Here is a 15,741-nt window from a genome sequence, read left to right on the forward strand (position 1 = left end):
CACACAGACCCCAGAGAACACAAAAAGGAATGGCAGTATTTGCTCTTGCGTGCTCCCCGAGCCGCGTAGCCAACCTGGTCATCACTGGATGCAGTGCTGAGGAGACTGTTGGGACGACACTGCTGCTGCTGCTGTCGATGGCAGAGTGCTGCTGCACAGCGCTTTCCCTTCCCTCTCTGTATCCCACACTCTCCCCTCTTTTCCCCTGTACTATCAGGTGGTTCTCTGCTGCCAGCTGCCAGTCCCACAAGCACAGCATCAAGCAGGCAAACCTCTTTCAAGGATCATTTTTGAGGATTCTTCTTAACCACTTTCGCAGGTCCATATACTCGCTCATCGCCTGTGAATGGGCAGCCGGATCCATCACCATGTGATGGAAGAGATTGCACGTCCTGGCCATTTGCACCTCTGGGGGCAAACTGATCTCCCCAGGGAGCCTCTGGTTGCCCAAAATAAAGTGGTTGAGGCATCTCACTTCCACGCTTAAGCGCAGGCTCTCGCTGATATCCACCAGTCGCCTCACGAAATCTCTCCTGCGCCACCGTGACACAGGTGTGATGTTCAGGAGGTGCATAACAATGGTCTTTGTGGTGTAGGTGGAAATGCCTAAGCCCAGCTGAAGACGGGTGAAGAACTGCAGGCATTTGAGGTGCAAGCTGTCAGGGGGGGCCAGCCTGGCAATGTACTTGAAGAACTTCACCTCTGCCACAGCGTAGGTCTCAGGCCACGTTGTGCTTGGGGTGCAGGCCTGTCTAGGCTGGCTGCTCACAAAGACGTCCGAGTCGCCTTGCCGCACCCCGAAGAGCACCTCAATCCGGAAGCTTTCTCTGCCCTTGGTCACCTGGAATTGGCAGGAGCGTTTGGAGGGCAGCAGCACTAAACGCCAGGCGTGCGACTGAGGCAAAGCTGGCCAGACGGCTCTCACCAGCTGGTAGAACCAGCGGGCTGTTTTCTGCACATCGAGGTAGGCGCCGGTGCACAGGGTGTGAAGGAGGCTGGGATCCTGATTCCTCCTCAGCTCCTCCTCGGGGTGGTGCAGGAAGCACAGCATCTTCTCACCCTGCTGCTCCCTCGTGCAGGTGCACTCCAGCTGCACACGGACACGGAAGTTCCTCACGTGCCTCTGCCCCTCAGTGTCCAGCTCCAGGTGGAAGGTGTGCCCTCGGGGAGGAGTCATGGGCACGAGCACGCGGTACACAACATCCTGCTCGCGGGGACTCCAACCTTCAAAGGCACTGCCCACCCCAATGGCTCGTTGCAGGACCGGGTAGAAACTGCCAGACAAGACGTGGCCAAAGTAAATTGTGAAATTGGTCATCAGTTCAGTTGTCCACTCACAGCCGTTCTGCAGGTCCTGTACAGGCCACTGTATGCGCTCCATTAAAATCCTTCCTCTGTTATCTTCAATATCACGCTGTCCTCCTTCGGCTTCACGTGCATCATTATTGTTGTTTTCTGCATTTGCAGCCGCAATGACAACTTCATTTCCAGCACCATCTTCGTTTGCAGCACCACCGCCGACTTCCTCTACGTTGCCATCATCATTGTTGTCTTCCTCCCGATTCGCATCATTGTTGTCTTCCTCTTCATTTCCAACAGCTTCTTCTTCATTTGCATCCACATTTCTCACTTCCTCCTCATTTGCACCATTGTTTTCTTCTTCAGGCTCCTCTCTCCTCAGGCTCCTTTCCCTCCAGATAAACCATAGGGCCGAGAGAAGGAGCAGGAGCCCAGCAACGGCCCAAACCTGCCAGTGTTGCAAGGCAGACCAGAGCAGCTCTCGCCAGGCCCCTCCCCTCTGCTTCAGGGTGAGCTGATCCACTTCCCATTCCAGAAGAGTCTTCTCCACTTCCTGGCTTATCGCACGTGCTTCCATGCGCAGACGCATCGCCTCGTCCAATCCATCACCCACGGGCTGCAGGTACTGGACTAGGCTTTGCAAGAGCAAGAACCACAATACCAAGGGACCCATGGTCTGCAGGAGGATGGAGAGAAGGCCTTGAGTGGGGCGGGGAGGGAGGCAGCCGGCAGTGGGGGCAGCAGGGACGGGAATGACAGGGGCCTGGGGCCAGGAAGGACAGGGCCCCAGACAGCTGGCAGGCAGCAAGGCCTGTCCCGCTGCCCCAGCAGCAGCAGCAGCAGCAGCAGCAGCAGCAGCACCGTGCCTGCCCAAGGCTCTCCCGTGAGGGGCTGTCCCTGCCCTGTGCAGGCGGAGAACCCTCCCCCGGGTGCAGCGTTTCTGCCCCAGCCCTTGTCCCCAGCCCAGCCTCCCCGCCACGTGTGCACTCACCGCTTGCCCAAGCAATACAGGGCCAGCGTTACCTGCTGGGGCCTTTGATAGCTGCCCCCATTGTGACACATCGCCCGTGATGTCACAGGAGCCACAGCACATCACAGCCAGGCCAGCCCCACCCTTTGTGCCCAGCCCAGCTCAGCCACTCAGAGTGGCCCTGGTGAACTGCTTAAGGCTGCTTTTGAGTGAATCTTCTTCTAAGAACTTCCCTTGGTCTTTCCTTTGTCTTTCTTATCAGCTGCCCTCCACTGCCAGTCTCATAGATACCCATGTTGGAAGGCACCCTCGAGGATCATTGAGTCTAAGCCTTGACTCCACACTGGTTCAGCCACACTTAAATCTCTGAGTTGTCGAGGTTGAAAAAGACCCTGAAGATCGCACAGTCCAACTGCAAACTTAATGCTGCCTACTCCACCAATCAGCCAACTCCCCAAATGCCACATCCACACAACGTTTAAACCTTTCTGAGGTGCTGACTCAGCCATTTCCCTGGGCAGCCTGTTTGCAAGCTTGAGACCCTCTTTATTGAAGGAATATTTCCTAGAGATCCAATCTAAAGCTCCCGTGGTGCAACTTGAGGTCATTTCCTCTGCTCACATTGCTTGTTCCCTGGGCTAATAGAATGACCCCCACCTAGCTACAACCTCCCTTCAGGGACCACCTGCACTGTGTCAGGAGCTTGGGCTGTGAAAGCAGCTCCTCGCAGAAGAGAGGAAGGTGATGCTTTTGCACTGGCATTCCTGTGATCCAGTGGGACCAAACGGGTTGTCGCTGGGCAGGAGAGTTTCAGGCTGCCAGGAAGCGTTTCCACGTGAGGAGAACCTTTCTGCCAAATACATCAACCAAGGGAAGCCACGCCCTTCCAAGCAGAAGGGAAAAAATCAGAATTTTCCTTGTAGAAAATGGAAAGGTTTGGAGTGCAAGTCAGTGCTGGAATGTGCCCGCATGTCCGTGTGGGTTTTGCTAAGCTGCAAGGCCAGACGGGGAAGATGGGATCCCTGCACCCAAAGGTTACGCTGCAGCCAAAAAGGGTATTAAGTAAAAGAATGAAAGTTGTTGGTTCTGTCCTCTGTTTGCTGTTATCTGTGGCTTGGGTTTGTTCCGGTGGATCTGTTGGCTGTTGCTGAGTGCTGGGAGAGGGGCAGGGCTGAAGAGCTGACCGAAAAAGGAGGGCGGATGAGAGGGGAGGGGACAGAAAAGTAAGCGGTGCTTAGAGAATGGAAGTTCCTGAGAAGCCGTCCCATGGGAAACGGGACAGGGACCTCCCCCGGCTGCGAAAGGGTAGGAAAAGCAGCAGTTTTGTTGGAGGGGGTGTGTGCTCGGCTCAGCTGACTCGTTACAAATAACCAGTTTGCTCTTGCTTCCAAGAATTTGTCCGCACTCCAATGCATCGGAAAGTAACGAGTGGAAGGCTAGAGAAGAACGCTGCCTGTGCTCCTGATCCCTTCAACACTCAGCGCAAGGAGCTTGAGTGTGGGCCGGCTTCTCCTTGAGGACGCGTCCGTCCGTGCTGGCTGAAGCCCCGTCTCCCTTCTGGCTGGGTTCCCCTTGCAGAGCCTCAGCCCCGTTGTGTCCGGGCCCCTGGGGAGGTGGGAGAGTGCCAGGGGAGAGGTGCGCGCCGTGTAAGCATTGCCCCTGTCTGGTGCCCCTGGGGAGGTGCGTGCGGTGCCGGCGGTGCCCCTGTCCCTTATGTCGCCGTGTTCAGGTGGGCGCGGAGAGGACGGGGGCTCCTGCCTGCCCCGCGTCCTGTCTGCCTGTGGGGCCTGTGCCAGGGCAGCCGGGCTGTGACTGCAGCCGTGTGTCCCCCTCTCGCTGTGCCCGGCACTGCCGGCCCTGCTCCCGGAGCCCTGTCCCCGGGCAGAGCCGTTCCCTCGCCGGGCGCAGCCCCATGGGGGGCTCCCCATGCTGCGGCCTGGCCTGGCCCCAGAGCAGGAAGGCCCCTGCGGGTGGCACCGGGCTGGCGGCGTGTCCCCAGCCGGCTGCGCCCGGGCAGCGGCCTCAGCCGTGCGGGATGCAGAGCTGCGGGAGCCCACGGCTCTGTGCCGGCCGCACACCGGAGCTCCCAGCTCCAGCTGGCAGCGCCTCAGCGCCCTGTGCCCTCCCGCCCCGACAGCCGCACCAGGCCCTGCTTGCTGCCCTCATGGTGCCACTCGTGGCCCCAGTGCTCTCCAAGGGCTTCTCCGGGGGCACCTTCCTGCGGCCTTTCCGTCCCCGCACGAGGCCCACCAGCAACCCGCAGAGGGGCTGTTTCCAAGGGCCTACAGGCCCAGCACCAGGGGCAGAGGCTTCCCGCTGACAGAGGGAGGGGTTAGGCTGGACATGTGGAAGAACCTCTTGGCTCTGAGGCTGCTGAGGCCCTGGCCCACGCTGCCCACAGAAGCTGTGGCTGCCCCATCCCTGGCAGTGTTCCAGGCCAGCTTGGATGGGGCTTGGAGCAACCTGGCCTAGTGGAAGGTGTCCCTGCCCTCGGCAGCAGGGTTGGAACAAGATGATGTTTAAGGAGCCTTCCAAGCCCAAGCCCTTGTGTGATTCTGTGATCACAGGGCCTGGGGACAGCTGGCCTTGATTTCTGATGAGAACCACTTCAGCCCTGTAAGTTTGGTTGAGTTCAAGGAGACTCTTGACGAGCCCACATTCCCAGTGCATGAGATTTACCAATGCTCTGGGTCTGGCTGAGATCAACAAAGTCTTGCACCATCCAGATTCTGCAATATTGCATTTTATTGAAGCAACAGCAAACCAGTTTCTGGCTTGCCCCTCATAAATGCACTGACTATAGAGCATTAATAGGTGTCACGAGGGATAGTGACACTAAGTAGGTATACTGTATATATGTATATACAATATCTTGTAAATTCTATATTGTTAGTGTTTAAATAGAATTACCTTTTAAAATATTGATCATTATTTTTATCATGATGTAATAATTAGATATTTTGTGTCTTTGATATTATTTATACTGGTATATGTTTTTGTTTTATTATATTTACTATTATAGATGATTATCAATAAACTTTATAATATATAATATGTCTACTCTATGTCTTTATATCTATGAAATAAAAATCTAGATTTTTATGGATGCAAAGTTTCAGGTCAGCGCCAACCGAGTTGGTCCAATGCTGACCTAAAGGTGTCCCTCTGGGGACAAGGACAGTCACCGTCCCGTGACCGATCGCGGGCAAGCAGCGCCCATTGTTCCTCTCGGTCTTTTTTTCCCTGTTTTTTTTTCCTTTTTCTATCCCACATTCCTGCTTCTTTTACACTCTGATTTTTGGCCCTTCCCAAAGGCCAGGAACAGTTGCATGCTACCGGTGGGGTTTGGTGACTTTGGCCATGCACGTAAGGCATGTGCTCTCTTCATGCGCGTTCTCGGGAGTGGGAAGTTCACGCGCAAGTGGAGCTCAATGTGGATCTGTGTGACCTTTTTTGGAAAAGGAAATGATACAGGGAGGTAGAATAAACCCTCCCGTGGCCCTCCACCTGCTGAGGCAGCAGGAGAGGCCGTGGGGCCTCTGCCAGAGTCTTTGCACGCATCCTCTTCTCCTTAAAGGAGCAGATTCGTAACCCAGCTTGTTCTGTGCAGTGAAGGGGAGTGAGGCCAACGGCGCTAGAGAGGTGCAGGGGCTCTTCTGGGCCTCAGGGAAACATCACGGCGCCGAGAGGCCTCTGCTTCACTCCGGACGTCACTCTGTACTTGGGCCTTGCTGGAGCCAGGGGCCACATAGGTGAGAGGCCCAGCTCCTGTTTTTCTCAACCAGCCCCGTCAATTCTTCGCTGACTTCCAGCAAGTCTGCAGCACATCTGGCGTTCAGCGCAGTGACCGAGCACTGGAGCACATTGCCCAGAGGTTGTGGAGTCTCCCTCGCCGGAGATAGTCAAGAGCCCTCCGAACGCAATGCTTTGCAATGCACAGCAGGAAGGGCCTGCTGGAGCAGCCCTGGACAAGATGATCTCACCGGTGGTCCTTTCAAATGGGAACTCGTCTGGGATCCTGAGATCGGCATCTTTGCACAAGGGGAAGCTCTCAGAGGGAAAATGGACCCTAAGACAGAGCTGGGGGCAGTCACAGTCCAGGTGGTAATGGGACTCTCTCTCACAAGGCCCCTGGCCACGGCCTCTTCAGCCTCATCGGCTTGGACTCCCCGAGCGTGCTTTTGCTCTGGAGGACAGGTGTGGCAGCAATTCCCAGGGCCGACTGAGCAGTGCCTTCTCCATGTTCTGCACGCTCAGGTCTGTGTCAGCTCCTCCCTGAGGACTAGATTCTGCACACAGACCCCAGAGAACACAAAAAGGAATGGCAGTATTTGCTCTTGCGTGCTCCCCGAGCCGCGTAGCCAACCTGGTCATCACTGGATGCAGTGCTGAGGAGACTGTTGGGACGACACTGCTGCTGCTGCTGTCGATGGCAGAGTGCTGCTGCACAGCGCTTTCCCTTCCCTCTCTGTATCCCACACTCTCCCCTCTTTTCCCCTGTACTATCAGGTGGTTCTCTGCTGCCAGCTGCCAGTCCCACAAGCACAGCATCAAGCAGGCAAACCTCTTTCAAGGATCATTTTTGAGGATTCTTCTTAACCACTTTCGCAGGTCCATATACTCGCTCATCGCCTGTGAATGGGCAGCCGGATCCATCACCATGTGATGGAAGAGATTGCACGTCCTGGCCATTTGCACCTCTGGGGGCAAACTGATCTCCCCAGGGAGCCTCTGGTTGCCCAAAATAAAGTGGTTGAGGCATCTCACTTCCACGCTTAAGCGCAGGCTCTCGCTGATATCCACCAGTCGCCTCACGAAATCTCTCCTGCGCCACCGTGACACAGGTGTGATGTTCAGGAGGTGCATAACAATGGTCTTTGTGGTGTAGGTGGAAATGCCTAAGCCCAGCTGAAGACGGGTGAAGAACTGCAGGCATTTGAGGTGCAAGCTGTCAGGGGGGGCCAGCCTGGCAATGTACTTGAAGAACTTCACCTCTGCCACAGCGTAGGTCTCAGGCCACGTTGTGCTTGGGGTGCAGGCCTGTCTAGGCTGGCTGCTCACAAAGACGTCCGAGTCGCCTTGCCGCACCCCGAAGAGCACCTCAATCCGGAAGCTTTCTCTGCCCTTGGTCACCTGGAATTGGCAGGAGCGTTTGGAGGGCAGCAGCACTAAACGCCAGGCGTGCGACTGAGGCAAAGCTGGCCAGACGGCTCTCACCAGCTGGTAGAACCAGCGGGCTGTTTTCTGCACATCGAGGTAGGCGCCGGTGCACAGGGTGTGAAGGAGGCTGGGATCCTGATTCCTCCTCAGCTCCTCCTCGGGGTGGTGCAGGAAGCACAGCATCTTCTCACCCTGCTGCTCCCTCGTGCAGGTGCACTCCAGCTGCACACGGACACGGAAGTTCCTCACGTGCCTCTGCCCCTCAGTGTCCAGCTCCAGGTGGAAGGTGTGCCCTCGGGGAGGAGTCATGGGCACGAGCACGCGGTACACAACATCCTGCTCGCGGGGACTCCAACCTTCAAAGGCACTGCCCACCCCAATGGCTCGTTGCAGGACCGGGTAGAAACTGCCAGACAAGACGTGGCCAAAGTAAATTGTGAAATTGGTCATCAGTTCAGTTGTCCACTCACAGCCGTTCTGCAGGTCCTGTACAGGCCACTGTATGCGCTCCATTAAAATCCTTCCTCTGTTATCTTCAATATCACGCTCTCCTCCTTCGGCTTCACGTGCATCATTATTGTTGTTTTCTGCATTTGCAGCCGCAATGACAACTTCATTTCCAGCACCATCTTCGTTTGCAGCACCACCGCCGACTTCCTCTACGTTGCCATCATCGTTGTCTTCCTCCCGATTCGCATCATTGTTGTCTTCCTCTTCATTTCCAACAGCTTCTTCTTCCTTTGCATCCACATTTCTCACTTCCTCTTCATTTCCAACAGCTTCTTCTTCATTTGCATCCACATTTCTCACTTCCTCCTCATTTGCACCATTGTTTTCTTCTTCAGGCTCCTCTCTCCTCAGGCTCCTTTCCCTCCAGATAAACCATAGGGCCGAGAGAAGGAGCAGGAGCCCAGCAACGGCCCAAACCTGCCAGTGTTGCAAGGCAGACCAGAGCAGCTCTCGCCAGGCCCCTCCCCTCTGCTTCAGGGTGAGCTGATCCACTTCCCATTCCAGAAGAGTCTTCTCCACTTCCTGGCTTATCGCACGTGCTTCCATGCGCAGACGCATCGCCTCGTCCAATCCATCACCCACGGGCTGCAGGTACTGGACTAGGCTTTGCAAGAGCAAGAACCACAATACCAAGGGACCCATGGTCTGCAGGAGGATGGAGAGAAGGCCTTGAGTGGGGTGGGGAGGGAGGCAGCCGGCAGTGGGGGCAGCAGGGACGGGAATGACAGGGGCCTGGGGCCAGGAAGGACAGGGCCCCAGACAGCTGGCAGGCAGCAAGGCCTGTCCCGCTGCCCCAGCAGCAGCAGCAGCAGCAGCAGCAGCAGCACCGTGCCTGCCCAAGGCTCTCCCGTGAGGGGCTGTCCCTGCCCTGTGCAGGCGGAGAACCCTCCCCCGGGTGCAGCGTTTCTGCCCCAGCCCTTGTCCCCAGCCCAGCCTCCCCGCCACGTGTGCACTCACCGCTTGCCCAAGCAATACAGGGCCAGCGTTACCTGCTGGGGCCTTTGATAGCTGCCCCCATTGTGACACATCGCCCGTGATGTCACAGGAGCCACAGCACATCACAGCCAGGCCAGCCCCACCCTTTGTGCCCAGCCCAGCTCAGCCCCTCAGAGTGGCCCTGGTGAACTGCTTAAGGCTGCTTTTGAGTGAATCTTCTTCTAAGAACTTCCCTTGGTCTTTCCTTTGTCTTTCTTATCAGCTGCCCTCCATTGCCAGTCTCATAGATACCCATGTTGGAAGGCACCCTCGAGGATCATTGAGTCTAAGCCTTGACTCCACACTGGTTCAGCCACACTTAAATCTCTGAGTTGTCGAGGTTGAAAAAGACCCTGAAGATCGCACAGTCCAACTGCAAACTTAACGCTGCCTACTCCACCAATCAGCCAGCTCCCCAAATGCCACATCCACACAACGTTTAAACCTTTCTGAGGTGCTGACTCAGCCATTTCCCTGGGCAGCCTGTTTGCAAGCTTGAGACCCTCTTTATTGAAGGAATATTTCCTAGAGATCCAATCTAAAGCTCCCGTGGTGCAACTTGAGGTCATTTCCTCTGCTCACATTGCTTGTTCCCTGGGCTAATAGAATGACCCCCACCTAGCTACAACCTCCCTTCAGGGACCACCTGCACTGTGTCAGGAGCTTGGGCTGTGAAAGCAGCTCCTCGCAGAAGAGAGGAAGGTGATGCTTTTGCACTGGCATTCCTGTGATCCAGTGGGACCAAACGGGTTGTCGCTGGGCAGGAGAGTTTCAGGCTGCCAGGAAGCGTTTCCACGTGAGGAGAACCTTTCTGCCAAATACATCAACCAAGGGAAGCCACGCCCTTCCAAGCAGAAGGGAAAAAATCAGAATTTTCCTTGTAGAAAATGGAAAGGTTTGGAGTGCAAGTCAGTGCTGGAATGTGCCCGCATGTCCGTGTGGGTTTTGCTAAGCTGCAAGGCCAGACGGGGAAGATGGGATCCCTGCACCCAAAGGTTACGCTGCAGCCAAAAAGGGTATTAAGTAAAAGAATGAAAGTTGTTGGTTCTGTCCTCTGTTTGCTGTTATCTGTGGCTTGGGTTTGTTCCGGTGGATCTGTTGGCTGTTGCTGAGTGCTGGGAGAGGGGCAGGGCTGAAGAGCTGACCGAAAAAGGAGGGCGGATGAGAGGGGAGGGGACAGAAAAGTAAGCGGTGCTTAGAGAATGGAAGTTCCTGAGAAGCCGTCCCATGGGAAACGGGACAGGGACCTCCCCCGGCTGCGAAAGGGTAGGAAAAGCAGCAGTTTTGTTGGAGGGGGTGTGTGCTCGGCTCAGCTGACTCGTTACAAATAACCAGTTTGCTCTTGCTTCCAAGAATTTGTCCGCACTCCAATGCATCGGAAAGTAACGAGTGGAAGGCTAGAGAAGAACGCTGCCTGTGCTCCTGATCCCTTCAACACTCAGCGCAAGGAGCTTGAGTGTGGGCCGGCTTCTCCTTGAGGACGCGTCCGTCCGTGCTGGCTGAAGCCCCGTCTCCCTTCTGGCTGGGTTCCCCTTGCAGAGCCTCAGCCCCGTTGTGTCCGGGCCCCTGGGGAGGTGGGAGAGTGCCAGGGGAGAGGTGCGCGCCGTGTAAGCATTGCCCCTGTCTGGTGCCCCTGGGGAGGTGCGTGCGGTGCCGGCGGTGCCCCTGTCCCTTATGTCGCCGTGTTCAGGTGGGCGCGGAGAGGACGGGGGCTCCTGCCTGCCCCGCGTCCTGTCTGCCTGTGGGGCCTGTGCCAGGGCAGCCGGGCTGTGACTGCAGCCGTGTGTCCCCCTCTCGCTGTGCCCGGCACTGCCGGCCCTGCTCCCGGAGCCCTGTCCCCCGGCAGAGCCGTTCCCTCGCCGGGCGCAGCCCCATGGGGGGCTCCCCATGCTGCGGCCTGGCCTGGCCCCAGAGCAGGAAGGCCCCTGCGGGTGGCACCGGGCTGGCGGCGTGTCCCCAGCCGGCTGCGCCCGGGCAGCGGCCTCAGCCGTGCGGGATGCAGAGCTGCGGGAGCCCACGGCTCTGTGCCGGCCGCACACCGGAGCTCCCAGCTCCAGCTGGCAGCGCCTCAGCGCCCTGTGCCCTCCCGCCCCGACAGCCGCGCCAGGCCCTGCTTGCTGCCCTCATGGTGCCACTCGTGGCCCCAGTGCTCTCCAAGGGCTTCTCCGGGGGCACCTTCCTGCGGCCTTTCCGTCCCCGCACGAGGCCCACCAGCAACCCGCAGAGGGGCTGTTTCCAAGGGCCTGCAGGCCCAGCACCAGGGGCAGAGGCTTCCCGCTGACAGAGGGAGGGGTTAGGCTGGACATGTGGAAGAACCTCTTGGCTCTGAGGCTGCTGAGGCCCTGGCCCACGCTGCCCACAGAAGCTGTGGCTGCCCCATCCCTGGCAGTGTTCCAGGCCAGCTTGGATGGGGCTTGGAGCAACCTGGCCTAGTGGAAGGTGTCCCTGCCCTCGGCAGCAGGGTTGGAACAAGATGATGTTTAAGGAGCCTTCCAAGCCCAAGCCCTTGTGTGATTCTGTGATCACAGGGCCTGGGGACAGCTGGCCTTGATTTCTGATGAGAACCACTTCAGCCCTGTAAGTTTGGTTGAGTTCAAGGAGACTCTTGACGAGCCCACATTCCCAGTGCATGAGATTTACCAATGCTCTGGGTCTGGCTGAGATCAACAAAGTCTTGCACCATCCAGATTCTGCAATATTGCATTTTATTGAAGCAACAGCAAACCAGTTTCTGGCTTGCCCCTCATAAATGCACTGACTATAGAGCATTAATAGGTGTCACGAGGGATAGTGACACTAAGTAGGTATACTGTATATATGTATATACAATATCTTGTAAATTCTATATTGTTAGTGTTTAAATAGAATTACCTTTTAAAATATTGATCATTATTTTTATCATGATGTAATAATTAGATATTTTGTGTCTTTGATATTATTTATACTGGTATATGTTTTTGTTTTATTATATTTACTATTATAGATGATTATCAATAAACTTTATAATATATAATATGTCTACTCTATGTCTTTATATCTATGAAATAAAAATCTAGATTTTTATGGATGCAAAGTTTCAGGTCAGCGCCAACCGAGTTGGTCCAATGCTGACCTAAAGGTGTCCCTCTGGGGACAAGGACAGTCACCGTCCCGTGACCGATCGCGGGCAAGCAGCGCCCATTGTTCCTCTCGGTCTTTTTTTCCCTGTTTTTTTTTCCTTTTTCTATCCCACATTCCTGCTTCTTTTACACTCTGATTTTTGGCCCTTCCCAAAGGCCAGGAACAGTTGCATGCTACCGGTGGGGTTTGGTGACTTTGGCCATGCACGTAAGGCATGTGCTCTCTTCATGCGCGTTCTCGGGAGTGGGAAGTTCACGCGCAAGTGGAGCTCAATGTGGATCTGTGTGACCTTTTTTGGAAAAGGAAATGATACAGGGAGGTAGAATAAACCCTCCCGTGGCCCTCCACCTGCTGAGGCAGCAGGAGAGGCCGTGGGGCCTCTGCCAGAGTCTTTGCACGCATCCTCTTCTCCTTAAAGGAGCAGATTCGTAACCCAGCTTGTTCTGTGCAGTGAAGGGGAGTGAGGCCAACGGCGCTAGAGAGGTGCAGGGGCTCTTCTGGGCCTCAGGGAAACATCACGGCGCCGAGAGGCCTCTGCTTCACTCCGGACGTCACTCTGTACTTGGGCCTTGCTGGAGCCAGGGGCCACATAGGTGAGAGGCCCAGCTCCTGTTTTTCTCAACCAGCCCCGTCAATTCTTCGCTGACTTCCAGCAAGTCTGCAGCACATCTGGCGTTCAGCGCAGTGACCGAGCACTGGAGCACATTGCCCAGAGGTTGTGGAGTCTCCCTCGCCGGAGATAGTCAAGAGCCCTCCGAACGCAATGCTTTGCAATGCACAGCAGGAAGGGCCTGCTGGAGCAGCCCTGGACAAGATGATCTCACCGGTGGTCCTTTCAAATGGGAACTCGTCTGGGATCCTGAGATCGGCATCTTTGCACAAGGGGAAGCTCTCAGAGGGAAAATGGACCCTAAGACAGAGCTGGGGGCAGTCACAGTCCAGGTGGTAATGGGACTCTCTCTCACAAGGCCCCTGGCCACGGCCTCTTCAGCCTCATCGGCTTGGACTCCCCGAGCGTGCTTTTGCTCTGGAGGACAGGTGTGGCAGCAATTCCCAGGGCCGACTGAGCAGTGCCTTCTCCATGTTCTGCACGCTCAGGTCTGTGTCAGCTCCTCCCTGAGGACTAGATTCTGCACACAGACCCCAGAGAACACAAAAAGGAATGGCAGTATTTGCTCTTGCGTGCTCCCCGAGCCGCGTAGCCAACCTGGTCATCACTGGATGCAGTGCTGAGGAGACTGTTGGGACGACACTGCTGCTGCTGCTGTCGATGGCAGAGTGCTGCTGCACAGCGCTTTCCCTTCCCTCTCTGTATCCCACACTCTCCCCTCTTTTCCCCTGTACTATCAGGTGGTTCTCTGCTGCCAGCTGCCAGTCCCACAAGCACAGCATCAAGCAGGCAAACCTCTTTCAAGGATCATTTTTGAGGATTCTTCTTAACCACTTTCGCAGGTCCATATACTCGCTCATCGCCTGTGAATGGGCAGCCGGATCCATCACCATGTGATGGAAGAGATTGCACGTCCTGGCCATTTGCACCTCTGGGGGCAAACTGATCTCCCCAGGGAGCCTCTGGTTGCCCAAAATAAAGTGGTTGAGGCATCTCACTTCCACGCTTAAGCGCAGGCTCTCGCTGATATCCACCAGTCGCCTCACGAAATCTCTCCTGCGCCACCGTGACACAGGTGTGATGTTCAGGAGGTGCATAACAATGGTCTTTGTGGTGTAGGTGGAAATGCCTAAGCCCAGCTGAAGACGGGTGAAGAACTGCAGGCATTTGAGGTGCAAGCTGTCAGGGGGGGCCAGCCTGGCAATGTACTTGAAGAACTTCACCTCTGCCACAGCGTAGGTCTCAGGCCACGTTGTGCTTGGGGTGCAGGCCTGTCTAGGCTGGCTGCTCACAAAGACGTCCGAGTCGCCTTGCCGCACCCCGAAGAGCACCTCAATCCGGAAGCTTTCTCTGCCCTTGGTCACCTGGAATTGGCAGGAGCGTTTGGAGGGCAGCAGCACTAAACGCCAGGCGTGCGACTGAGGCAAAGCTGGCCAGACGGCTCTCACCAGCTGGTAGAACCAGCGGGCTGTTTTCTGCACATCGAGGTAGGCGCCGGTGCACAGGGTGTGAAGGAGGCTGGGATCCTGATTCCTCCTCAGCTCCTCCTCGGGGTGGTGCAGGAAGCACAGCATCTTCTCACCCTGCTGCTCCCTCGTGCAGGTGCACTCCAGCTGCACACGGACACGGAAGTTCCTCACGTGCCTCTGCCCCTCAGTGTCCAGCTCCAGGTGGAAGGTGTGCCCTCAGGGAGGAGTCATGGGCACGAGCACGCGGTACACAACATCCTGCTCGCGGGGACTCCAACCTTCAAAGGCACTGCCCACCCCAATGGCTCGTTGCAGGACCGGGTAGAAACTGCCAGACAAGACGTGGCCAAAGTAAATTGTGAAATTGGTCATCAGTTCAGTTGTCCACTCACAGCCGTTCTGCAGGTCCTGTACAGGCCACTGTATGCGCTCCATTAAAATCCTTCCTCTGTTATCTTCAATATCACGCTCTCCTCCTTCGGCTTCACGTGCATCATTATTGTTGTTTTCTGCATTTGCAGCCGCAATGACAACTTCATTTCCAGCACCATCTTCGTTTGCAGCACCACCGCCGACTTCCTCTACGTTGCCATCATCGTTGTCTTCCTCCCGATTCGCATCATTGTTGTCTTCCTCTTCATTTCCAACAGCTTCTTCTTCCTTTGCATCCACATTTCTCACTTCCTCTTCATTTCCAACAGCTTCTTCTTCATTTGCATCCACATTTCTCACTTCCTCCTCATTTGCACCATTGTTTTCTTCTTCAGGCTCCTCTCTCCTCAGGCTCCTTTCCCTCCAGATAAACCATAGGGCCGAGAGAAGGAGCAGGAGCCCAGCAACGGCCCAAACCTGCCAGTGTTGCAAGGCAGACCAGAGCAGCTCTCGCCAGGCCCCTCCCCTCTGCTTCAGGGTGAGCTGATCCACTTCCCATTCCAGAAGAGTCTTCTCCACTTCCTGGCTTATCGCACGTGCTTCCATGCGCAGACGCATCGCCTCGTCCAATCCATCACCCACGGGCTGCAGGTACTGGACTAGGCTTTGCAAGAGCAAGAACCACAATACCAAGGGACCCATGGTCTGCAGGAGGATGGAGAGAAGGCCTTGAGTGGGGTGGGGAGGGAGGCAGCCGGCAGTGGGGGCAGCAGGGACGGGAATGACAGGGGCCTGGGGCCAGGAAGGACAGGGCCCCAGACAGCTGGCAGGCAGCAAGGCCTGTCCCGCTGCCCCAGCAGCAGCAGCAGCAGCAGCAGCAGCAGCACCGTGCCTGCCCAAGGCTCTCCCGTGAGGGGCTGTCCCTGCCCTGTGCAGGCGGAGAACCCTCCCCCGGGTGCAGCGTTTCTGCCCCAGCCCTTGTCCCCAGCCCAGCCTCCCCGCCACGTGTGCACTCACCGCTTGCCCAAGCAATACAGGGCCAGCGTTACCTGCTGGGGCCTTTGATAGCTGCCCCCATTGTGACACATCGCCCGTGATGTCACAGGAGCCACAGCACATCACAGCCAGGCCAGCCCCACCCTTTGTGCCCAGCCCAGCTCAGCCCCTCAGAGTGGCCCTGGTGAACTGCTTAAGGCTGCTTTTGAGTGAATCTTCTTCTAAGAACTTCCCTTGGTCTTTCCTTTGTCTTTCTTATC

General features: G+C 56.2%; 2 protein-coding genes and 1 pseudogene across 2 annotated transcripts; all 3 read right to left on the reverse strand.

Annotated features, from left to right (window-relative positions):
• Positions 1-277: 277 nt before the first annotated feature.
• LOC138110910 (inositol 1,4,5-trisphosphate receptor-interacting protein-like 1) lies at positions 278-1,972 on the reverse strand. Its single transcript, XM_069016064.1, has one exon. It carries the CDS (start codon positions 1,970-1,972, stop codon positions 278-280), a length of 1,695 nt encoding a protein of 564 aa, XP_068872165.1.
• A 4,866-nt stretch (positions 1,973-6,838) lies between these two features.
• On the reverse strand, positions 6,839-8,581 carry LOC138110911 (inositol 1,4,5-trisphosphate receptor-interacting protein-like 1). Its single transcript, XM_069016065.1, has one exon. It carries the CDS (start codon positions 8,579-8,581, stop codon positions 6,839-6,841), a length of 1,743 nt encoding a protein of 580 aa, XP_068872166.1.
• Positions 8,582-13,444: 4,863 nt separating this feature from the next.
• LOC138110912 (inositol 1,4,5-trisphosphate receptor-interacting protein-like 1) lies at positions 13,445-15,187 on the reverse strand (annotated as a pseudogene).
• Positions 15,188-15,741: the final 554 nt, after the last annotated feature.

The sequence above is a fragment of the Aphelocoma coerulescens genome, chromosome 5 (assembly GCF_041296385.1).
Source record: "Aphelocoma coerulescens isolate FSJ_1873_10779 chromosome 5, UR_Acoe_1.0, whole genome shotgun sequence".
Taxonomy (NCBI): domain Eukaryota; kingdom Metazoa; phylum Chordata; class Aves; order Passeriformes; family Corvidae; genus Aphelocoma; species Aphelocoma coerulescens.

What these genes read in the sequence shown, in the direction of transcription:
- LOC138110911 (XM_069016065.1), bottom strand. Translation starts at nt 8,581, where the DNA reads ATGGGTCCCTTGGTATTGTGGTTCTTGCTCTTGCAAAGCCTAGTCCAG.
- LOC138110910 (XM_069016064.1), bottom strand. Translation starts at nt 1,972, where the DNA reads ATGGGTCCCTTGGTATTGTGGTTCTTGCTCTTGCAAAGCCTAGTCCAG.